At 44.3% G+C, this 24,137-nt stretch overlaps 2 protein-coding genes and 1 long non-coding RNA gene across 5 annotated transcripts; 2 read left to right on the forward strand and 1 right to left on the reverse strand.

Moving 5' to 3' along the window:
• The first annotated feature begins 7,511 nt into the window (after positions 1–7,511).
• LOC127292755 (uncharacterized) lies at positions 7,512–12,766 on the forward strand. Its single transcript, XM_051322207.2, has 4 exons — positions 7,512–8,000; positions 9,206–9,276; positions 11,253–12,222; positions 12,309–12,766. Exons 2-4 carry the CDS (start codon positions 9,274–9,276, stop codon positions 12,395–12,397), a joined length of 1,062 nt encoding a protein of 353 aa, XP_051178167.1. The 5' UTR covers positions 7,512–8,000; positions 9,206–9,273; the 3' UTR covers positions 12,398–12,766.
• Positions 12,767–13,276: 510 nt separating this feature from the next.
• On the reverse strand, positions 13,277–22,397 carry LOC127292756 (putative AC transposase). Its single transcript, XM_051322215.2, has 6 exons — positions 22,302–22,397; positions 21,532–21,618; positions 16,843–16,962; positions 15,210–15,504; positions 15,028–15,132; positions 13,277–14,711 (listed from the first exon to the last, which is right to left on the reverse strand). Exons 1-5 carry the CDS (start codon positions 22,365–22,367, stop codon positions 15,059–15,061), a joined length of 642 nt encoding a protein of 213 aa, XP_051178175.1. The 5' UTR covers positions 22,368–22,397; the 3' UTR covers positions 13,277–14,711; positions 15,028–15,058.
• LOC127292757 (uncharacterized) lies at positions 17,384–20,875 on the forward strand. Of its 3 annotated transcripts, none has more exons than XR_011742504.1 (4): positions 17,384–17,512; positions 17,930–17,989; positions 18,073–18,428; positions 18,511–20,875. It is a non-coding gene; the product is annotated as an uncharacterized lncRNA (long non-coding RNA). The 3 variants fall into 3 exon arrangements; XR_007845373.2 differs by having other exon boundaries at positions 18,073–18,186; positions 18,315–20,875; XR_011742503.1 differs by having other exon boundaries at positions 18,073–20,875.
• Positions 22,398–24,137: the final 1,740 nt, after the last annotated feature.

The raw sequence follows: 24,137 nt of genomic DNA on the forward strand, positions 1-24,137 counted from the left end.
CTGTTGCCACTAGGGATAAAACATTGATGCTATGTCTAAGGATGTAGTTGTTGATTACATTACGCACCATACTTAATGCAATTGTCTGTTGCTTTGCAACTTAATACTCGAAGGGGTTCGGATGATAACCTGAAGGTGGACTTTTTAGGCATAGATGCAGTTGGATGGCGGTCTATGTACTTTGTCGTAATGCCCAATTAAATCTCACTATACTCATCATGATATGTATGTGCATGGTCATGCCCTCTTTATTTGTCAATTGCCCAACTGTAATTTGTTCACCCAACATGCTGTTTGTCTTATGGGAGAGACACCTCTAGTGAACTGTGGACCCCGGTCCAATTCTCTTTACTGAAATACAATCTTTGCAATACTTGTTCTCTTGTTTTACGCAAACAATCATCTTCCACACAATACGGTTAATCCTTTGTTACAGCAAGCCGGTGAGATTGACAACCTCACTGTTTCGTTGGGGCAAAGTACTTTGGTTGTGTTGTGCAGGTTCCACGTTGGCGCCGGAATCCCTGGTGTTGCGCCGCACTACATCCCGCCGCCATCAACCTTCAACGTGCTTCTTGGCTCCTCCTGGTTCGATAAACCTTGGTTTCTTTCTGAGGGAAAACTTGTTGCTGTGCGCATCATACCTTCCTCTTGGGGTTCCCAACGAACGTGTGAGTTACACGCCATCAGACGTCGTCTTCATCAACAACCGAACGTGTGACCGAGTACGGAGGTGCTGCCCGTTCGTGGCGCCGTGATCAAGATCTTCTACGCGCTTTTGCAAGCGGCAAGTGAACGTCTACCGCAGCAACAAGAGCCTCATCTTGTAGGCTTTGGAATCTCTTCAAGGGTGAGACTCGATAATCCCCTCGTTGCTACCGTCTTCTAGATTGCATCTTGGCTTGGATTGCGTGTTCGCGGTAGGAAATTTTTTGTTTTCTATGCAACGAATCCCTACATCACCGGGCTTGGAGGAGAACTTGGAGAATCTTTGGAGAAGGATTTGAACCTGTCCTTGCGGACGAGCCTTCCACCATTGTCTTCCCTTCTCTCATAGACACAATCCACAACAAAATGACTTTTGTCGCCGCAATTGTAGCATGTTCTCCCCATTTTCCCCTCCCTTGGGCTCTTGGAGAAATTTCTTGGAGAGTCACGAGGTGAGTATCTTCTTGGTCTTGAGCTTATAGTTTTGTTTCCATCCAAAAAACTCTTGGCGGCGAGTCACTCCGGGCATAAAACCCGATACCCGAATCCCGAACCCGAATTTCCCGATCCCGAACCCGTATATCCCGAATCTGAAAATCCCGAGCACACATTCGGGAAGGTGTTTCAAATACCCGAATTTATTTCAGGAAATTCGGGCCTATAATCTCAGCTCCCGAATATCCCGAGTATCCTGAAAAATAGAGTCCAACCCATCAAGAAAGCCCAATTTCCCAGCCCAACTGCCCAAGTGGGGCAAGGTGGAGATAACCCTAGACGAGCGCAGCCTCCAATCTCCCAACTCCCCGCTCACTCGTGTGTCCCGTCCCCCTTCTCAGCCACCACAAGGGATGCTGCGTAGCGGCAGATCGACTCGCCGCCGCTCGCCACTGCAGCCTACCGCCGCAAGTTCTCTCCTCGATGCTCGATGGCACCGCGTTGATTGAAGGATGGCAACGAGACAACTCATCAGCGAGCCAACGATTGATTGTCGTGATGCACTGCTCGATGCTGCTCACTGTTTGTTGTTTAAATCATCTCCGTATGGGTGAATTCGTGATTGTGAACTGCTACCGTGCTAGTGTGCTAATCTACATGCCTACTTCTTGTTTGACGTTGAGTTCACTCTATTATTAACTTGTTATGTTATTTCTCCTGGTGCTGTTAAAATAGTGCTGAAATGCTCCTTCTTGCTGTTATTATTCTGGTCCAGTCTGCATTTCGGGCTATTCAGGAATTTCCCGAACCCGAATAGTCAGGTACCCGAATTATCGGGTAGCAAATATTATGATGCATTTTCGGGTGTCATTTCTCAGATCCCGAAATATTCTTTTCCCGAATTTCCCGTCCCGAAATTTCGGGATTTCCCGAACGCCCAGAGTGAGCGGCGAGAGCCATGTGTTCATGATAATTGGTCTTGAGATTATCCGGACCCCACTCAATGAGATCCTCATCACTTTCACTTGCTTCATGCTCCTTCATCTTCAAAGTGAGGTTGGGCTTGCGGGTGTTGTGAGCACGTGCAACAAGATCCTCCGCATTTTTCTTGGAGATGTCCAAAGCGATGACTTCAATAAGGACTTCATCGGATGTCATAGCACGGAAGGGGGCATTTTGGCGGATGGCCGTCAACTTTACTTCCTCATAAGGGGGGAGAGCGTTGTAGAACTTTCTCTTGATCCAATGGTCATCCACAAAAGTTGCTCGAAGATCTTGCATTTGTACGACAAGAGTGATGAGGCTCCGGTACATCTCTTTGGGAGATTCTCCTTCTATCATGACGAAATTGTTGGCCATGTTGTTCACTTCATCTAAGCGAGAGTTTTGAATGCTCTCATTTCTGAGGAAGAACTTGTCGAGTTTATCCCATGCTTCCTTGGTGGTCTTAAGCGAGAGAATGTGAGCGCGGTCCTTGGGTGTGACGGCCATGTGGATCATGTTGATGGTGGTGGCGTTGAGTTGGTCATCCACCACTTCTCTCCTTGTTAAGTTTCTTGGATCTCGTGGTGAGTAACCTTCCTCGATGATCCACCAAATCTCGGTGGAGGCGCTGCGCGCATGAGAACGCATTAAGAACTGCCAATTTTCAAAGATATTGGATTAGCGATGGTGAACCATGAGACAAGATGTGTGGCATAGGAATTGGAACATTTATGGTGTAATCACTTGGTAGTGGCACCGTATGATAAACCTTTAAATGTTCCGTAACCGGTGTCTCCTCCTTCCCTTTTGATGAAGTGCCGACATCCCCAAGTCCCCCCTCTTGAGGAGGTTTTGTCGATTGCGCGACAAAATCAACAATAGGAATGGAACTAACTTGTGGTGGGGAAACCTTGGCACTTGCCTTAGGATCTATGGTGAGGGTTGGTTTTGGAGCAATCAACTCCATCATCATAGCCTTTATTTGGCTTACAATGGATGCCTCCAATTTCTTGAGGTCATCCAAAGTAGCCGTTGTGCTATCGGCGTTTGATGGTGGAGGTGGTTGCTCACCGGGAAGGGACCCATTCAAGACCACCTCTTGTTCAGCCATTTCTTAGGCGGTAAAGCCCGAGCAAGAAAACCTGGCTTTGATACCAATTGAACGGATCATAGCGAACAAGAGCGGGGGTGAATGGTCGCTAGGCAATTTTTATGTATTTTTCAATTTTAATGTAATGCGGAAGTAAAGGTGATAACTTTGGTGATAAGGGTGTTCCTAGTATGATCCTAGGCTAGTGCAACCAGCAAAGGAACCGAACAAGATAGTAAAGTGAGGGAGTGGGACAACCGGGGACACGAAGAGGTTTGTTTCCCGCAGTTCCTCCCACAAAAGGGAGTACGTCTGGGTTGAGGAGGTGCTAGCCACGAAGGCTAGATGGCCACACCACGAAGGAAGACCTCACCTTGTTCCTCGAGAAATCCCCACGAAGGAGCTTCCCCTTCTCCACTAAGTAGCCGATCGCGGTGGTGGTTCCTTCACAAGGTTGGGGCGAGCTCCACAAACACAAGGAGGCTCCCAACACCCTATGGGGCTAGCACAAATCCAAGCTAGCCTCCATATGAGCACTTCCTCCAAGATCCCACTATAGGAACCCTAAATCCAAGATCCACTAAGGACTAGCTGGTATTGGTGAAATCTCTCTTGGTAGAACTATAGATTGGGGCCTCCTCCACCACTCCTCAAAGTGTGGGCAAGATTGGTTGGGTAGGTGAGGAGATCCTCAAGGTTTGAGCTCAGCAACAATGGATGAGAGAGAGAGAGAGGAGAAGAGATGAAATCGAGCTGGAGAAGAAGGGGCCCTTTTATAGGCTCCCCCAAATCCAACCGTTATCTGCAGATCCCGCACAACCGGTACTACCGCTTACCGCTCTGGGTTTCGAATCAGCCCACAGATTCGCCACGTGGGCTCGAAGCGGTAGTACCGCTGCTGGTATCGCTGAGGTACCGGCATGGCCTCTGCGAGCCCCGGACTCCACCCGGTACCTTGGCGGTACCAGAGCGGTAGTGCCGTAACTTGAATTACAGTACCAAAGCGGTACCATGCCAGAACTACTGCTTGGGAGCGGTACTTCTGGTCGAGGTAACGTCGAGGTACCACACTTCACTTTGTGGGCTTTTCTGCGTGCAATTCCCAGAGCGGTACTTTGGGCCGGTACCAGTAGGGTAGCGGTACAACCGCTACTAGTACTGGTAGTACCGGTTAGGCAGATTCTGCATCTCCTCTTTTCCTCTCCAACCACGTCACCTCACGACACACACAACACAAAACCAGAAAACCTATAAGCTACTCTTCAGTCTTCCGATCTTGATGTGTTCAGCGAGGGCACCGTGCACCTGCAAATCTATCAAAGAAAATCTATGCACTCGGTTAAATTCATTCAAGTGTTGTTATCAAACACACAAAACACGAGGTATAGACCTTGCTCTTTCGGGAGGCTTAGAAGGGAAGGAACCCTAGGGGTATCTTTGCTTATCTAATCTACTTTATAAAGCTTCTTTGGCTCCAGGGGTGACGCTTCCTTCTGCATCAATGGTCTGGTGACCTCACTTGGTCGGCTCCGGTACCTTTTTCGTCATCCTTATACTTTGGCTTCAGGGCTTTGTTTAAAGCTAAACTGCTTAGCTCCTTCATGTCCTTCGGTCCCAGAGGGAATCTTTGACTAGGATGCCGACATGCTACCGTTGGGGCTATGCCGGATCTGAGTTAACATTACAGGTATAAAACGGACTCTTGTCTTTTCATCCTCAGACTTTAGCTCACTTGGGCGTTCCTCCGGCTTAGATATCACCGGTTGCCCTCACTCCGGCATACCCCTCCTGGTATACCGGATTGTATCATCCAACACTATTAAACCAAGCTTTCATAATCCGGATTATCCTTTAATCCGGTTTATAATCATCTTATCATGGCATCTTTTCCATAGTCTTGACCTACCGGGGGTCATCCCCCCGACAGTGCGGTACCCCCTGAGAAATATCCTTGCGAGCTGTCTGGCTCCCGGCGTGGCCACTTCGCGTGGTGGTGCGAGGGCGTGAGGATGAGCCCCTGGCCCTGGAGGGGTGATGACACCGTCGCGGCAGCCCCGAGCCCCCGAGCCCTGTAGGTGAGGGTCCAAAGACAATGTCACGATGCCATGGGGCGTTGCCGGAGTTTCCACGCCAACTCCGTACTATCCACATGCCGACGAGGAACTCGAAAACACGCTTTAGCCCCCTACCTGGTGCGCAAGCTGTCGATGGTTTTGGTATCCGATGGGACATTGGTACCTCGTCAAGACCCTTGAGGTTATCATACCAGTCCACAGGGGACAGAAGCAACGCTCCAAGCTCAACGTCAACACGGGGAAGCAGGAGTAGCGCGAAGATGACACGACAGAGAGAGACACAACATGTACTCAGGTCCAGGGCCCTCGTGGTGAGGTAAAACCCCTACATCCTGCCTTGGAGTGGTATTGATCTTGCTTCGAGAGGAGTACAGTGTACAAGGTGGTGGAGCTTCCCTTCCCCCAGATCTAGATGGGATCTGCTCTAGGTAGAAGACGATGGAATCTAAAGAGCATCTACTAGGGATCTGAAGGGAGAGCAAAAGATCGGTCTACACTACTAGGCACCTGCCCTTCCTTTTATATAGGACTTGGCCCTCCTCCGCAAGAAAGTTTGGTTGAGGGGTAACTACAGAATGACCCAAGGAAGAGGACAGTTGTCCCTAACCTAACCATGGACTTGGTCCATGGTTACACTAACCAGCCTAACTCATAGTGGGTGGTCGATGTCGACACCCCTGTTGTACTTGCACCGTCCACCCCGCACCTTTAGGAAAGGGGGCAACAACAATCTCACTTTATGCAGGCAAACTTGGACCTTCACTCCTCTTCTATGTGCGTCATGGCTGGCATCATCCTCAGGTAGCGTTGCTCCTACGCCACTGGCTTGTGATGGCATCTGGATGTCATCTATTGAGATACCTCCCACGGAGGGAAGCTCCGTGAGGCCTTATGGTAGCCTTGAAACGGCTAAGTCCTAGATGCTTTGCGAGGTAACCCTTGGCGAGGTGTCCTGCGCCTCGTGGAGACCTCCTTTCTCTTGGAGAGGTGCTCCTTGTGTTCTGTTAGTGGGCCGCCGCGAGGGCCCAACATCAGGTGTACATGATACCCTGGGTTCTGTAACACCGACAGGGCCATGCATGTGACGATGGCATGGCGCATGTGCGTGGTGGGGTCGGGCATGGGACGATAGGAAGAGGCATGTGCATGTCTGCGCCTCACGTATATAAGCACAACTTTTAGAGATGCTAGTGGCGCACCACAATTAGGTGCTCCAAGTGGCCGCACCACAGTACGGTGCGCCACTGGTAAGCTCGGGGTGGGGTTTGGATCCTTAAAAAACATAGCAATGGCTCATGGATGCAAAGGTGCGCCACTGCTAACTCACTAACTCAAATAGCAGTGGGTACGGTGCACCACTGGTAAGGTTGAAGTGGGGCCTGGATACTGAAAAAACATAGCAATGGCGCATGGATGTACGTAAGTGATATTTTTCTTACTGGAAGTGCAGCTGCTCACGGAAAATCGATGTTTCGTGCGAATGTTACTAGCTGACGGTTGTATAGCTACCGATTCTCCATCGGGCCGGCCCAATAGGCATTCGGGGTCACAACTATTTTTAGGTTTTGGGAAGGTTCTAGAACCTTTTTGGCCGAGTTTCTTGGTTTATTTTTTCTGGTTATTCTGGTTCTGTCTGCTTTTCCGGTTGTTTTTTCCTGAATTTTCTTTTTTATCTTCCTGTTTTCGCTTTACTTTAATTTTTTCCTTTTCCCATTTTGTTTCTAAATCTGAATATTTTATAAACTTTGAACATTTTCAGATATAAACATTTTTAAAACTTATATATATTTTACAAATCTGAACATTTTTCAAATATGAACTTTTATAAATATTAACATTTTTGAATATGTGCTTTTTAAAATTTGAAGATTTGAACAAATTCAAATTTCGAACATTTTTTAATCATCTTTTAGATCTGAGAAATTTTCGATTATGAACTCTTTTCGTGTCTGAAAGTTTTTCAGATTTGAACTTTTTGTTTAGTTTGAGTTGCTGTCCCACACTTGACAAGTATACTAGTTTTTTTTTTTTTTTTTTTTTTGTAGAACACAACAAGTATACTAGTGAAACAGTGGAACGAACATAAGCCGGCCGACCGACACTGAGCGCGAGCGACAGGCTCACTCGGAATTGGGCTGGCCCACCCGGCGCTATCGACGCGAATGGTGGCCTCGTGATGCATCCCCGCTGCTCACCCATGACCTCGTGGGCTTGGCCTGGAAGAAGCGTCGTCGATCTAAACCTCTGGAGCTCCGAGCCGAGATCATCGCGTCCGGTTCTGGGGCAGGCGACCCGCCGACCCTAGGGTTAGGGTTGGTCCGCCGTCCGCCTCCGCCTCCGCCGGGTTGGTCCGCCGTCCGCCTCCGCCGTCCGCCTCCGCCGTCCCCTGGAGCTCGGAGCCGAGATCTTCGCGTCCGGTGCTGGGGCAGGCGACCCGCCGACCCTAGGGTTAGGGTTGGTGTAGGAGAGCGCTCCCCTCCGCCGCTCGCCTCCGCCGTCCCCTGGAGCTCGGAGCCGAGATCTTCGCGTTCGGTGCTGGGGCAGGCGATCCGCCGACCCTAGGGTTTGGGTTGGAGTAGGAGAGCGGTCGCCTCTGCCGCTCACGCCCGCGCTCCGCCGCCCAACTCCTCCGCTTACTTCCGCCGCTTCGCCTCCCACTTCCACTGCTCCGGCCCTGAAGCTCGCCATCCGGGTACGCGTAACCCGTGGTAAGTCCTTTGACTTGAATTGCTCCGAGCATTTCCGACGTGCCCTTTTCCTGCGTGTTGCAGAGAGCTTCATGCAGATGCCGTTAGCAGTGTTTGGGTCATTGGGTAGATCATTCAGTGTGTGGAGGGTCGTATTATTTGTGGGTCAGATTCGTTCATATTTTAAGGCAATGGTAATCTGCATTCATTGTATCATCAGTTGTTCAGTAATCAGTACATACGGGTAGCAGCGTCCACCGAACCCGCGGATGCCGCGGGAAAACATGCCTATATGGACCCGCTGCAGTTATGTGGCTGAAGCCGACAAACCCACTGGCGCCAGTGGCTCCAACGCATTGAACCAGTCGTGAATGAGTGACTGAGCGAGGTGGACGCAGGCTAGGTGCAGGTTACCTGCTATTGCATTTTTTGTCACTGGGACATCAGCATGGCATTCTGCTACCGCTAGGACTAGTACCAGCGAAGTATCGATGATGTTGATCGATCGATGCAATTTAGCCGTGAGTACTAGCTCTCCATGCTCCAGACGCCCCCAACCTCAATCAACCACCTGCAGCCAAGGGTGGGCAGCAAAGCATAGTTTGCCCCTTGATCACCCCGAACTACGATTAGAGAAAGGGATAGGAAGCACTTGAGGGAACTGCGAGTGCAGGAGAAAGATTTGGACTCAGTAGATTAACTTGGGTGCAAGCAAGATCGAAATCACGCTGACCCTAGGAACGCCCGTCTCCAGAGGGGATGAGAAGGTTCGTAGGAGGCAGAGAACTCTTTTCTTCCTTCAGCTTTGTAGAGGGCCAGGCAACAAAGTTGGGGGTGCAACTGTATTATTGCGTACAATTTGAGTTTGTGCTTAGTTCTATGTAGAAGGTTAGGGTTTCTGTTGAGTAGATCAATTGAAGAATGCACCATGCTGATTTTGCATTGATTTTAAGTGGTCGTGGCTTAGCTGTTGGCAGCTATTAAAGGCGTGAATAGATTTGTTATGTCAAGTCAGTGAGGCTTACAAGGGAGAAATCGTAAAGTAATTTAGGCTGAATCAAATTGTGGCTTAGCTGTTGTAGTTTCCACTCTATTAAAGATTGATTAATTCTGCAATTACTAATGTATGGTAAACTGTAAATACAATTCTCACAACATTTTTGACATTAAGTTTTATTCTAGAGTAAAAGAAGGATTTCTCAAGTTTAAACTTTGTTTCTTTGCAGGCTTATCTGGATAAAAGGGCAAACGTTTGCTCTAAGCGAAGAATTCAAAGTAGAGGTGGAATAGAAAGATGGTATGTATCGTAAGATGTTGTACTATGGTTCAACTTTATTATATTATAAATTTATTTTTGAAACCTATATCAGTATCATATTCTATATATGAAAGAGAGTTGATTTCCTGTCATTGGGGGTAGCTACACATGCAGGCATCCACCATAGGATGGATGCATGAGATGATGGCCACCTTGGTGCGGTTACCATTGCGTAGACTCATCTGTTGCAAACAACCTCACTTATAATTCTAAGCTGACTGACGCCGTCTATTTGCATCGGATGCCAATGATTTTGTCCTATTGTGTGATTCTCAACCAGCTTAGTGACATTGCCAATAGACTTTTCATGTGGCTCCTTTATGCCTTTAATCAATCATTGTTATCGAGACGTACACCATCATGATAATTTCTTCCCTCCACCATTCTATGTGCACCATCCGAATTATTTTCCCCTGTCAAACTTGAGAATAGCTAATGCGGTTCAAAATCTCGCTAATTGTAATTAGTGTTGAACATTTGGTGTCTATGCAATGTTTGCACATATATGATACATGAGTTAGCGGTCATGAATTTTATATTCTAATTGTTTCCTTAGACTACAGGATATTAGTTTGTCTAAATTAAAATATACAATAATATGTGTCAGTTGCTGCAGGGAATCATGTCAGTCACAATCTTTTTCAATTTTAATCCCGGTACATAGCGTTAAAAGCTGGTCCGAATAATCTCAAAAGCTTGCTCGTGATTCCCCCATGTTTATCAAAAGATAGAGCTAGCTAGAGAGATATTTGGATGGGGGAGAGAGCGCATATGCAGTTACTAGATAATCTTTTGTCTTCATTCGGCTCGTCGCTTTGGCCGCGCTATCTAGTTGCAAAAGCCATGGCAGTTTGTCAGAACAGCTGGCTCTTTGTTTTGTGTAAATTTGATGTACGTAGTATTCATTGGAAGTAAAACAGAACGCAGTCCCATCGATGTATATAAAGAAAGAGAGAGTTAACAAGATGGCTGATTGGTTGGATGGTTATTCACGTTAGTTAGATGGAAGAGATTACTTCATCGACCTAAAATTGATGTGTTTCGATGAAAGCCCTTGCTTTGCAAGATGTGAGTGAAGGTACGACTACAAACAACTACTTTGACGATCAGTTCTCGAACTAAAAATATATTTGCCTGCGAGCCGGTGTGCTGTAACTGTTTAAATAGTCTAAGTATGCATGCCTCCTCTGAAATCATTCACCAAGTTTACGCATGGTGCATCCCATTTTTGCATAGCTGCGATATGGTTGTCAATCTGACGTACGTGTGGTGCACTCCACGGTGATTTATATATACCAAACATGCATACATCCTCCGCGATCATTTACCAAGTGTACGTGTGGTGCACCTCATTTTTTGCATGTATGGTTGTCAATCTGATGATTTTTTCCTCTATTAGCTTGTCATTGTGTGATTTGGATTCGTGTGAGATGCATCCTTTGAGTCCAACCTGATAAAACATTTTTATCTATTGCCATCTTTTCATGCACTTTATCTATATTATAACCGGCTATAGTACAACATGCTTCCTCCAACGTCTGTTTGCTATAAACGGAATGCTGATGGGTGAAATACAATTAGCTTCCTACTTTCTAGGTTTGTCCAGTACACATCTTGCATTACCTCATCCTACGGCAGTCTGTGCATGCACAGCTGCCCTCCTAGAAAGGAGACAATTTTTGATATATGAAATCAACTGCAAAAATCCCGTACCAAAAAGCTAAGTGGAATTTCTGAATAATTAGGCCTGTAGAACAGTGCAAGTAGGACCCTGTCTAAATTCCACCTTCAGTTCATTTCAGCTTTAGAGATGTAAGTGGGATCCCGCCTAAATCCCTGTGGGATTTTTAAACCTCTATATTGTGTTACTAATCTTACTTAAATATTATTGTTATTACACACTGTTTCCATAATTTCAATATCAGTTACCCACTACCTTGCATTTATTTTTTCAGGCTATACCAAGGGACTCCTTAGTTGATTTCACTGTCAGTAAAAGGGGGGCCAAATGCTGTACAAGTTTTGATAAGCATGTCCTTGGGAGAAAGGTGGTCAAGACAGTGACTGTACCCGGTGCCAACCCTGGAAAAGGAAATTTATGTGTCGAGACCATGTTTCTGCAGCATACCCTGAGGGCTTTGGTTTTCTTCTACTCATCTCTACATTTGGCTGGATGGAGTTTCTGTGGTAAACTTACAGCATCAGATATTCTTGTAACACCCTGCGGGAGTTTCCGGGTTCTTCGATCAAAGCTTAAATCCCTGAAACAAGCAAATAAGAGAAAGATCAGAAAAGATTTCCGTTCTGCCTTCCGGCTGCTAAAGTCTCTGTTCAGGGGAGTGCCGCAAATGCCTAGAGAATTTAGGCATCTTCTCAAGCTTATGAAGAATTTCAAGGAAGAAGATCGCCTAGTGGTGAATACTCACGCCGCTGGTATGAATGAGCAAGATAAAATGGGCTTAGTAGAGAGATGCTACAGGAGGTATGACGCCCTTGAACAACAGGATCCTTCTGCCTATAAGAACATCACAGACAGGCTACCATTCTGCAAGGTTGGGAAAAAGCATTGGAAGAAGAGAATCAAGATCAACAAATACCTCATGCGCCATCTGAACTACCAGAGGCCAATAATTATACGTGGAAAATTTACTGCTGGCCCAAAGACGTATTACCCTGACACTGGCCGAGGTGTTGTGAAGTACACACGGAACTCCGTTGAACATCTGAGCGACCAACAGGCAACAGAGCTGTCCAAAGCTGAGAAGAAAAAGAGGAAGAGGGACCGCGAGGCAGGTATTACCGTTGAAGCAAAGAAGAACTTTGAGGACGTCCAGTGCTACCACATGATAGCAAAATCTCTGCCTGGGCTCCTGTGTGAGTTCTGCAGGCTTCTTAACGATGAGGGTTATTTGGAAGTTTGCCTTGGTAATGTTTATTATTTAGTTATTCCATTTGTTTGTTGCATCTAGCTGTTTATAACTACAAACTGAGCACATGCTTTTTATTTACAGGCCCAACACCTACTTCGTATATTGAAACTGCTCTAGATGGTTATGATGATGAGAGCTCATACAGGAAAAAGAGAAAGAAATCTGTGTAAATGCTGTCTGAAGATCAAGATTAATTGCAAAATCTGACACCCTTCTTGGATCTGAAGCTGATGTAGTCTGCTGCCCAGAAAGTTAAGTGTAGATAATGTAGTAACCAACTTTTTTGGATAGCTGAAGTGAGCAGGTTTTGAATGGTGTGGAGATTCATTGTTCTCACTTTTCATGTATTGATAAGTCTCTGTTCGGGACTGTTCGGGACGGAGGATTTTCCCTGTTCCATAGGAATGAATCCCTTTGGGATGTTGGGATAAGAAAACTGTTCACCACCTGTGGTGTTTTGTAGGAATTTCGGAGGAAACAAAACATCCACTTGTACTGGATGAAAAATCTTAACGTGAAAATTATCCGTTGGTTTCAAATCCTTAGTTGTGCAAAGTATATTCCTTTCATGCATCTCTACCTTTTGGTATGCGTCCTCATGCCAGTAGAAGGGTCCCACAAATTTTATGCCTTAATGCTGTTACTGCTCAATCTGAATGATCAAAAACTCAACAGAGATGGCAGCATAGTCGATGCACGCTTGTATTGATCGATAAACTGCCCAAGGGCCTTGCCACTGATGCACCAAACAGGACACAAGTACAACATGCATTGAATTGCTTGTCTGAGCTATTTTTGTAGAGAAGAAAGATAAGAACAAAATAAAAACCTCTCACCTTACCAACGAAGGCCCAGTGAACTTTATATTACTCCAACTAAACCAATTCAATTACAGTACAATTTTTGTTGCTGTAATTTGACTTTGGTACAACTCATGCTTCCAGCCTCGTGACATCGCTTGCTTTCTGGATCAGGTTACGCTAGGCCGTTAGTCCACAGAAACATCTAGGCATTTGAGACAAGACACAAATTAAGTCGAATTTTCAACAAGTGATGAACCTCCATTTCTTAACTCCTGACTGCACTTACATGTGCAACAGATAACAAAAACCTGTCTTACAGTACTTTAGCTGGGATGATAGATTACAAAAAGGTGACCGGCCAAAACTGAGCTCAAACTAACCAGAGTACATCAATCCATCAATGTCTAGCAATGATCAATAAGAGACGAAATACAGATGGAAATCACTTCAGTAGCATTTCAGCAATCTGCACAGCATTCAGCGCAGCACCTTTACGTATCTGATCTCCACACACAAATATTTCCAACCTGCCATTGAGGAGCTAATTAGGTTCTAGTGTAAAGTTCCATTTGAGTACAAACAATCATAAGAAACAAAATTATAATGGAGTGCAACCCCCTTTGCCCCATCTTACAGCGCTCCACGATAGCCATGAGGCGAGCCATATGTCGAGCGCTGGTTGGGCGAGCTGAGAACTATTCCGAACCGTTCGATCAGGGAACGAGTTCCGCCTCGCTCTGGACCGTCGATTGTCACGGAGTGTGATAGCATCCGGCCCCGACGGAAGCCCTAGCCGCCACACCCCGCGCCCTCTCGCTCCCGCCCCTTCGTCTCTTCTCTGCCGCCGCCGTCCCCTCCCTCGCATCTCAGGCTGTAGGTGGGCCTGTCCGTGGGAAACCACCTCTTGGCCACCTCTGTCCGCCAGCCCAAAGCGGGAGGCCACTTGCTGCACTTTTATTTTTTTAATAGGAAGTGGCGTCCAGTCGGCCCACTTTAGCCCGCCAAGCGCATGGGCCGTTGGTCGTTGGCGTGGATTCCGCTCCAAAAAGAAAAGCGATCGCTGGGGGGATCAAGAGATCGAGGCTTGTAGCTGCTTATTCCTTCAGACTTTACCCACTAGCTTTTTATTCCTTCAGACGTGTACTTGCTATAAATTATACATGTATAAGCAGCGTCCAGAAATTCAGAGTATTTCAAAACAATACAAATGGAAATACAAATGGAAATGACAGGAAAATGTCCCATTAAATTCAGAGTATCTCAAAACAACACAAACAGAAATGACAGGAGAATGCCTCTCAAACACATGAGCATCTCTTTTAAAATGAGTACACAATATTATCAGGTCATGGAAAATTTACTGAAAGAAGTAAGCTTCACAATGCCCTGTTAAACATCCGGATGAATTAGAAGTAGTGAAGTTCGACAGATTCAGAAATTTTGTTAGCACACTCCGCTAACAAACGGCTTAACAACACAGGTAATGTCATGACCAAGCTATATAACTTACGTAGCACATCTCTGAACAAGCTTCTATTGCACATAGTATCGGTTGCTTACTGTTGAGATCATCTATATCATGCAGCTGTTTTTGTCAACAACGCACACACCCAGTGACAAGATGCTGAACCAGGCAACCCTAGAATTCGTTTTCTCGCTCACTTCCCGCATCTCCGCCTCCCTGCATAAACAGATCATAAATTATGCAATGAATTGACCATTCCAACTACAGTACATAAGATACTTGGACTGGACAAGCTATAAGATACTTGGACTGCAATAAATTATGCAATCAAGTTACAGGATGTCATGACCAAGCTATAAGATACTTGGACTGGACAATACAATCAAGTTACAGGTAATGTCTAGAAATTCAGAGTATTTCAAAACAATAGAATCTAGAGTATATTTTTAGGTTCTCTTACAGTACACACCAGACTAGCTACAGCATGTCAAAAACAAACGCCATGAAGGAGATATAATTTCAGAGTACCAACCTCAGGTACATATCAGTTAACATCTGGCACATCAGGTACCACAGACAAGATGATCCACCACTCTTTGTTCTTCACAGCGGTTTTCCTGTCCAGCATTTGTAGGTTCTGCAGCAATACAAGTCAAAATAGGCCACACGATACAAATGTATGAAATAGAGTAGATGCTGGAAAAAGGTACTTACTGCGAGATCTAATCCAATCACCATAACACATCAATGCCTCAACAGTTTCAGGTGCTAGGCTACTTCTGTGATCTGTAATTACTCTCCCACATGCGCTGAACGCAGATTCTGAGGCAACCGTTGAAGCTGGTACAGCTAGCACATCACGAGCCATGTTGCCAAGGATTGGATACCTTTCCGAGTTCACATCCCACCACTTAAGGATGTTGAAATCTGGTGTACAAGGATGAAACCCTTCTTCAACGTACTGTTGCAGCTCATTGCGGCATCTAGCTACCTTAAGCTTTATATGCGCCTGCCAATCCGAGAGAGAAGTATCAGCCAAAGCAACCTCCTCACCACTTCCTTCTTGTGACAAAATTTCCATATTTTCTTCAAACTCAGCTGTATATTCAGTAAACAATACTTCCATAGCTGTCCACATATCACCAGTAAGAGATACTCTATGATTGAAATTTTTGAAGGAAGTTTCATATTGATCTCTAAACTGACGGTAAGCTTCCATGCAATCATTCTGGATAGTTACTCTATTGACTGACTTGAACCATGGATTCAATGATGCACAAAACTTCCTAAAACCAGCATACTCAACAAATGTAAACGGGAGCACATGCAAGACAACTAGATTGACAAGCTCAATTCTGGCAGCTTCTTGATCAAATTTCCAATCAGGGTCTATTTCATCGGAAGTTTTAATTTGCTTAATCACACCATCCATTGAATCTTTCACCTCACATACCTTCAAATGTCTACCAAGTTGGCTGGTACCTGATACCTTTGAAGCTGGAAATACATTGTTGCAATACTTGCATCGGCCTTGCATTAATAATCCCCCGACATATATTGGCTCAGCATCCTTCCATATTTTAGAGGTAAGCTTGCGTGGCCTGCGTTTGGAGCCTACAAGTACGACATTGTCAAATGTTGCCATTTTCATTGTATGATAATCATATTTGACAACATTGGTAGAGGTTTAAACGTACCATTTGTAGGAGTGGGTGATGGATCATGCATAGATGCTGGGGTACCATTTGTAGCAGTAGGTGATAGATCATCTGCTGGAAGAACTGCAACTAAATAAATAAAGGCGGCATCTCCTGGAAGGAATTTGAAGTTGTCTTAGCACAGCCTTTTTTCGCAGCTACGGAACTTCGAAATAAGGAAAGCTATCAATGCGTGGGAAATTTATGGAAGGATCCAGAATAAAGGGACGCGTGTTACTGTCGTCGCTGAGACTTCACATATTCTATTTGTTACTAATGAGCCATAGAAAGCTCAGGTGCAATCCTGTGTAGATGCGCATAGGTCTCCAAGGTTTATCTCAATTCTCACATCACACGATGAAGAACCAAGTGCACAACAGTCAGAAAATAATTCAGCTACAAAGTACTAACAATTAGAACCAAGTGCAATCCTGTCTATTGATTTGCTGATATCGACAGGAATAGCTGGAACAGGAAGTCTCATTTTACAAAATTATGGGATGCAGCATATCTACAGAATGGTTTGTCCAAGGATCCCCAATCAATTCAGTTTAGGACCTAATCCGTTTGATCATCTAACCGTGCAGCGTTAAAGTCGATGGAAACATGCCAACGAGAAAATTACAGCACAGATGGGTGGAAGAGTATACCTTCTTGCGGATCTTCTTCGGCAGCTTCCCATGAATTTCGCTGGAAATCTTTGGCTCCCCACCGACCTGCAGTTGAGGATCCCCAAGAACATCGCCGGCCGCCGGGACCTCCTCTCCGATCTGCTGCTGAAGGGACGGCGTGAGCTTGGCCATGGTGGGAGAAGTGGAGCGGAGGGAGGGAGGGGCTGCTGATTGAGCGGAGGGAGAGATCGGAGGGAGCGGCGGCGGACTTTCACCGGCCATGGTGCGGCGCCCGTCCAAGGAAGCGGAGCCAGGGAGAAGTATCCAGGACGACGACCTAATCCATCGAGGCGGCGCAACGGCGGTAGCGAACGCGTAGCGGAAGCCCACCAAGCTTTTTCTCTTCACCGTGGGTGTTCGTTAAGAGGCTTTAATTGGGCTGGGCTGGCGGCACCGTGGACGGCCCGTGACCACCTACAGGCTTACTAGTCGCATCGGTGGTCCATGGTCCCAACTCGGTCGGCGCGCTGCTGCACCGCATGGGAGCCGGTGAGTTCCGCGTTGAGGTAATCTTGCTTAGATTGAAGCCTGCCGGGGTTGCTCGTCGCCCAGCATCTCCTCCGTCTAGATTTGCCGCAAACAACCTCATCCAGGGCCGAGCCATGGGCACCAGTCCTTGACGAAGTTTGCATCGTGAGCTCGACTACAGGTAGCCGGCCGGCCGTGCCCCTTTCCTCTCTCTCCCCCTGCATCTCTCTATCTCCCTTTTTCTATTCTACCCTTTCTCCCCTGAAGAAGCAACTTCTTTTGGAGGAGCAGCAAACCATGGGGGATCTGGGTCTCCTTGGGCATGGAGCAGCAAGCCATGTCGTATTGTCATGTAGTTGCATCCAACTAAATTAACAACACGAGTAATTGTACTGCTTAAAGTATGCATGTTGTTCTAGAAAAAATTCTATCCGAAAATCATAAGTACCTGTTTGGACTTCTTGAATTCTCTAATTTTTTTTGATGAATCCTACATTTTGTTCAGAATTATGGGCATCTTCTATTTTGTTCTTATCTGAGCAAGTCATTGTATTACTTACTGATGTGGCAAGTGCTAATCCTACAATTAAATGACCAGAGTGACATGCACCTAGGTAATGTTATACTGCTTGTAGACACCAAAGAAGCAAAATCTGAGGTATATGTGTGATTCCTCTTCAATTATACTTTCCTGTTTTTGATGTATCGTGATTTCATATAGATTTTGTTTCTGTATTTCAGCTGTAGTGGAACTTATAAATATGACCAGTCATGACGCCGGTATGGGAAACTAAACAGTTCATTGTTGAATTGAAGTATCAATCCTCATCCGCTTTGTATAGCCAATAATTAAAGGTGATCATACTAATTATATAACATATTGCTTATTAACTTCTCCCCTTGTTCCTGGGACTCAATCTCCTTGTATCGCTTGGATGGGACTTTATGGAAATCTTATTAGTACCCTGTTCTTCTGATTGCAGATTGAGATGTTAAAAGAACTTTCAAAGTTGCCTAATATCTATGATAGATTAGCAAGATTATTGATTAAGAACATGTGGGAATTGGACGGTGTTAAGAGGGGCCTGCCTTGCCAGGTATTTTCAAGCAATATATTTATCTTTCCCCTCACAGGATCATCTCATAAGCTAATAGATTAACATCATTTACTGCTTATAGATTTTTGGTGGCAATGCTTTGAGGCTTCCTTCTAGAGCTAACTTCAGAGATGACATCAACGTTTTTCTTGTTGGTGATCCGGGAATGAGTAAATCCCAGCTTCTCTAATCTCCAGTACATGCATAGACTGTATCCTCGTGGTATTTACACAAGCAGAAGAGGCAGTTCAGTTGGCCTCGCTACTTATGTTGTGAAGGATTCTGAAACTGGTGAAACTGTAAGTTTACAGTAATTCCCTTCATCTTCACAGTAAAATGTCTTGTAACATACATCTTTTGTAACCAGCATGGTAAATATTAGGATCTTGAGAGTGGAGCGCTTGTTCTGAGTGACAAAGTTGTTTGTTTTGTTGATGGGTTCGACAATATGTCTGATAATACTCGAAGCATGCTACATAAGATCTGATCTCATTGAATTGTTCCCCTCCAAATTTGAATCCAATAATATGATTACTCAAACATCTTTACTGATTATACGGATGATGGAGCAGTAGACTGTATCCATTGAAAAGAGCTAGAATAATTGTATATCTTTAAATGCTAGAACATCTGTCTTAGCACGTGCAAATCCATTTGAATCACGTTACAATGGGCTTTCTGTGATTGACAATATCCACCTTCCCTAATACTGATGTCAAGGTAAGTGCATGCCTTCATGTGTGTAAAGTGGGCAACAGTTATAAGTAAGTATTCTAATTGCGGTCACATTTTCTATTATGCAGGCATGGCCTGATTTATCTTATGTTGGACAAGGCAGATGAGCAAACAGATAGATGCTTGGCTCAGCATATTGCTTCATTGCGTTTTGATAATCGAGAAGTAAAATACCCTCTCAGATTTTGTACCTGAAACTTTAACCAAACTCCTTTGTTTGAAGAAAGTGGTAACAGTGCAAGAATATAATAAAGTATATATGTAACGGATTCCTAGATGAGCCAATTTCGTATTAGTTGTATATTCATGATGATATGAAGGTAGTGGAGCACCACATATGATGTTGGACATGCCCATGCTGATTTCATACATAAGCTATGCAAGGAAGTACACTCAGCCACAGTTATGTGACGAAGTATTTATTGCCGTACTTCAGAGTTAATATTTCGGGCAACCGAGTGGAAACCGTCAGATTTTACATTCTCAGTTGGTCATGTTTTTTTTGCTTAGTTGCTTCTAGAGCGGTCAGATTTCTTTTGCCACACCAGCAATTGGATCTAAACACTACTTTTGTGTTTGCTACCCTTGTGATGCCCCCCTCGATAAATTTCAGCATTGAGATTAGCTATCTTTGAAGTCCCTTTTTTCGTTTCAGTGCATCATGAGCATAGTGAAAGAAGAAGTTTTTTCTTTGCTCGTCGGCATACAACTGCTTAGTGATCTTCGGCATCCGAACTGGTTCTTTTCGGGCATAGCTTTCCTTTATTTATCAAAGCATTTTACATACTAGAACTGATCTTGTTTATTATCTGTTGCGGTGTTCATTGCCAGTTTTGCGTAAGTTTCCTTTGTCTTGACAAATGTTTGTTTCACACCCTTAAATTGAATTTCCTTCATAGCTTCAGTTAATATATCTCTGGTGTTGCCTGTGTTTTTTTGTTTTCTGATAGATATGCAAATGCTTTATTGCTAGCCTGAATTTAAGTTCAGAGGATCTTCTCTTTTGGGGGTTTCCAACCTGCTTGCTAGGCTAGAAGCCTGTTTGTTCTACTCATTAAATGATTTTCAGGATGCATGGATTTTCGGTAAACTGCATCGTATAGTTCATTCTTGGTTCCATCTTCACAAGACAATGTGGGAGTTGTTTTATTTTAGTTCTTAGATTTTTAGTTGATTTACCTTGGAATTGGGAACAAATATGCCTTGTGTATGCTCATCATGTATTCTATCTTCTTTTTTATTTCCTTGCTACTTATGAAATAATTCAATGTTCGATGTATCTTTCATGTACGAGCGTTACCTTATTTAACTAATATTTTCATGCGAACTAGCTCTCCAAGTATCAAGCTCTGCTTAGGATTTATGGTTGCGTCTGTATGAAATTGTTTTACAAGTTGCCGTCAGAAATGAAGATGGCTCTTCCAGTTACAGTGGAGATTAGTACTGATTTTTTCTTGCAAAGTTTTGTATCCAAATTCATGAAAAGTTTTGTTGTTTCTATATAGGAGAGAGCTGTCTGACATGTTCATTGTTCTGCTAAAGGTTCAAAACATTGCTTTGATAGTATTCATCAGCGTAGTCTGAAAACAAATTGCCTTTGAACGTTCGCTGCCCCAATCTCTAATTGATGTTAACGTTCATTCAAAAAAAAAAAATAACTGCACAATAAGTTAAGCATTTATCTAAATTGGACTGCAAAAGTCTGGTGAGGAGGCGAGAACATATCTAGTGCTACCACCCCTTTAGGTGCTACCGTGCTACCGTACAAAAAAACGTATTTTATACGTGTCAAAAAATTATACGAAAAATTGTGAGTGCTTATGAAGCATGTTTCTACAACATCCCAAAATTTTATATCCAAAATCGACATGGACACTGAGAAACAAAAAAGAGAAATTCTCGAATATGAAATTTTGGAATGTTGTAGGAACATGCTTCATGAGCACTCACATTTTTTCGTATAATTTTTGACACGTATAAAATACATTTTTTTGTACGGTAGCACGGTAGCATGCAAAGGGGTGGTGGCATTAGATATGTTCTCGTGAGGAGGCGCCCCAAGGGGCGCCCCAACCACTAGTGGTAACCACAAAACATGATTATACCCTCTGTTATCATCTTGTGACAAGTCCTGACGAATTCTACCCAGTGATACTTCATCTTTATCTGATACCTGAAAAGGAGAGTATCAGGATACATATAAAAAATTTCTGCTCTACTTTTTTTCCAGCAAATAATAGACCAGTGCAGCTCCAGTGTACATATTTTAAGAATGAATAATCTTATGGATGAAAAATGTGCATGAATATAAACAAAGAAATGGTGAGTCAAAAGATGTCCATCTTTAGAAAATCAATTGTCCAATTACCTCTAGAGGTGTAGGGAGGCGATTGGAAGCTCGGTCATCTTTAATGGTAACACCAGGGGCTGCCCTCAAGATTTGTCTTGCTGTGTCCTTCAAACACAAATACAAACAATTTTAGAATTTGAACAAGTAAATAGAGGTATCATCTAATAAGGTGTCTTCTAATGTATAATATCCTTTTAGATGAAGCAATATAAACCGGCTAACCTTAAAATGCCACTCACTTCGTACCAGTGAAGAAGGCCTTTTTTTTTTGTAAAAGTCAAGCCAAGTAAAGTTTGACCAAACATTTGAAAACTCTATAAAAAATATATGATATTCTATAGATATCAGATGAAAATATATTTCACAATGTATCTAATGACTTCTTTTCAGATTTTGTATTTTGCATGTTAATGATTTTTTTGTAAAACTTGGTAAAACTTTACATGGTTTGACTTCTCAAAAATAATATAAGCCTTATTCATTGGAACACAGGTAGTATCCGTTGCAATGAGTAAGAAAGGAAAATAGTACAGAGTGCTATAAGTTCTATAGTGCAATGTGGAATAAATTAACTGGCATAGCCAACAATGCCAAAAGACATGTGTCACCAGAAACAGTAAACAACTCTACTTTACTGGAAACAATGACAGCCAGAACAATGCCAGCCAATAAACATATTTCTACCCAACGGCTCGGGGTCTATGATTGTAACAATTCAATTCTGAAAAGAAGACTATATACGAACCGATACATAAGTAACATAACACAAAACTATATCTTGTGCTAACCTCATCAAGTGGATTTTCAAACTGCAGATTTATGCTTTCAGCATGCGCACCATCGTTGGAACCCATATGCAGATGGCGGTTACTTTTACATCCTTGTTATTCTAGAAATAGAGCAGAGTTAGGATCAGATTTCTGTTTGCTCAACAGTTAAATTAAGAGAAAGTTTGACCAAGTAGTGCAAAGTACTTATGGGCATTGATCAGGCTTTCACTTACCAGATTTTTCTGGTCTCTTTAACCATTTTCATCTCTTCTTCATTATAGCCATTTTCAAGAATGGGTGCATTATGTGAAAATATATTGAAAGCATACTGCAAAAGGAAACATATATTCAGCATTTCTGGTGATAACAAAAAAATATATCAAATCAGCATGTGCACAGGCATTAGAGTTGTAACCTGTTGACTAAAAATGTTGCACGTTGGAGCCTTTCCTTCCAAGACCTAAATGAAGTGTACAATGTCAGTAACATAACTGAATCAGCACGAAGAGCAACATATTAGGGGAGAAAATCTCACCTCTCGAGTCTGAAGTTCGAGTTCTTTCATGGCAGCAGCACCAGCGCCACTTGCTGCTTGGTATGTGCTGACAACCATCCTTGACACCTGCCATTGACGATCATAAGATTTTCATCAATGTATTTGGTCAGTCCACGACCAAACTTTTACATGACACATATCCTTCTTACTACGCCTCAACAATAGTGAACATATTACAAAATACTCTAGCTCACACAATACAAATGGTGTGAAGATCGAAGCAGATCAGGGCACATAAATATGAGTAACTAACCAAGCCTAATTTATGGGTACTCCTAACAAGCTTAGCATAATTCATCAAACACCATTAAGTATCTTTAAAAAATTGCATGGGTTAATGGGTTATAGCTCATAGACATCTACGTTTAGAGAACTATTGCAATTTTCATGTGCCACTGAAGAAGCATGACTAATGGAGTAATGGATTTCTTTGTTGGGTCAAACTGCTAACTATTAACTATTGTTGTGAATAGGCAACTAGTATTCACCAGGGGACAAAGGCCAACATGTACATGAGTTACAATATGCAGGGAAGCCCCTCATACACTGGGAATATACAGTAAAGAAGTCTATACATCACTAACCCCCCCTCAAACTCATGGTGGATCAATAATGTTAAAAATAGGATAGCTTTGATACTAAGCTAACTAGAAAGTTATTAAGATCAGTTTAGGTCCTAAGCTAAGTAGGCAGTTAGTTTTGTCCAAACACTGTAATACCCAAGAGGTGCCTTTGTAACCGCCTTATTAGCGTCTGTTCGGTGGGTATATATACCCCCAACAATCATCAATGCAACATCAGTTGATTCTCTAAATCATTAGTTCTCGAACACGTTATCAGCACTGCCTCTACCGAGAGCAACATGAGAGATTGAGAAGAGGAACGGAAGAAATATCAGGGAGGAAGCTTAGTCGTCTCCGCCGGCGTCTTCGTCACTGGCCCTCGTCTGCTCGTACCGGCGCGAACAATCACGGCGTCCCACGCCCGCGGCAGCGGTCCTCGACCATGCTCACACGAGCGCACAGGCGACGCTGGCCCCGGCGCTGGTCCTCCCGAGACGGCCGTGGCCCTCGGCCCGGTTCCTCGTGGTGGCGTGGCAACCAGGCGCGGCGAAGGCGACGATCGACGGCGGCGGCCGCGGCCTCTGCCGGCGACGCAGCGGTGCCCTCCGTCCACCAACCCGTAGGGCCGATGTTCTTCAGAGCACTGCAGCACGGCCAGTGCCCCGCGATGCCCACTGGCAACGTGCGGTGCGCTCGTCCTCTAGGCGGCGCCAGAAATCGATGCAACGAGTCCAC

The sequence above is a fragment of the Lolium perenne genome, chromosome 4 (assembly GCF_019359855.2).
Source record: "Lolium perenne isolate Kyuss_39 chromosome 4, Kyuss_2.0, whole genome shotgun sequence".
In the NCBI taxonomy this organism is placed as follows: Eukaryota; Viridiplantae; Streptophyta; class Magnoliopsida; order Poales; family Poaceae; genus Lolium; species Lolium perenne.

Bases quoted from the DNA above. Each gene is read 5' to 3' on its own strand.
- LOC127292755 (XM_051322207.2), top strand. The intron at 12,223-12,308 runs GTAATGTTTATT...TTTTATTTACAG, and splicing joins TTATTTGGAAGTTTGCCTTG to GCCCAACACCTACTTCGTAT.
- LOC127292756 (XM_051322215.2), bottom strand. From the start codon at position 22,367: ATGGGTTCCAACGATGGTGCGCATGCTGAAAGCATAAATCTGCAGTTT. The intron at 21,619-22,301 runs GTTAGCACAAGA...TTGTGTTTGAAG, and splicing joins TTGAAAATCCACTTGATGAG to GACACAGCAAGACAAATCTT. The intron at 15,133-15,209 runs GTAAGTACCTTT...GTATTGCTGCAG, and splicing joins TGATTGGATTAGATCTCGCA to AACCTACAAATGCTGGACAG.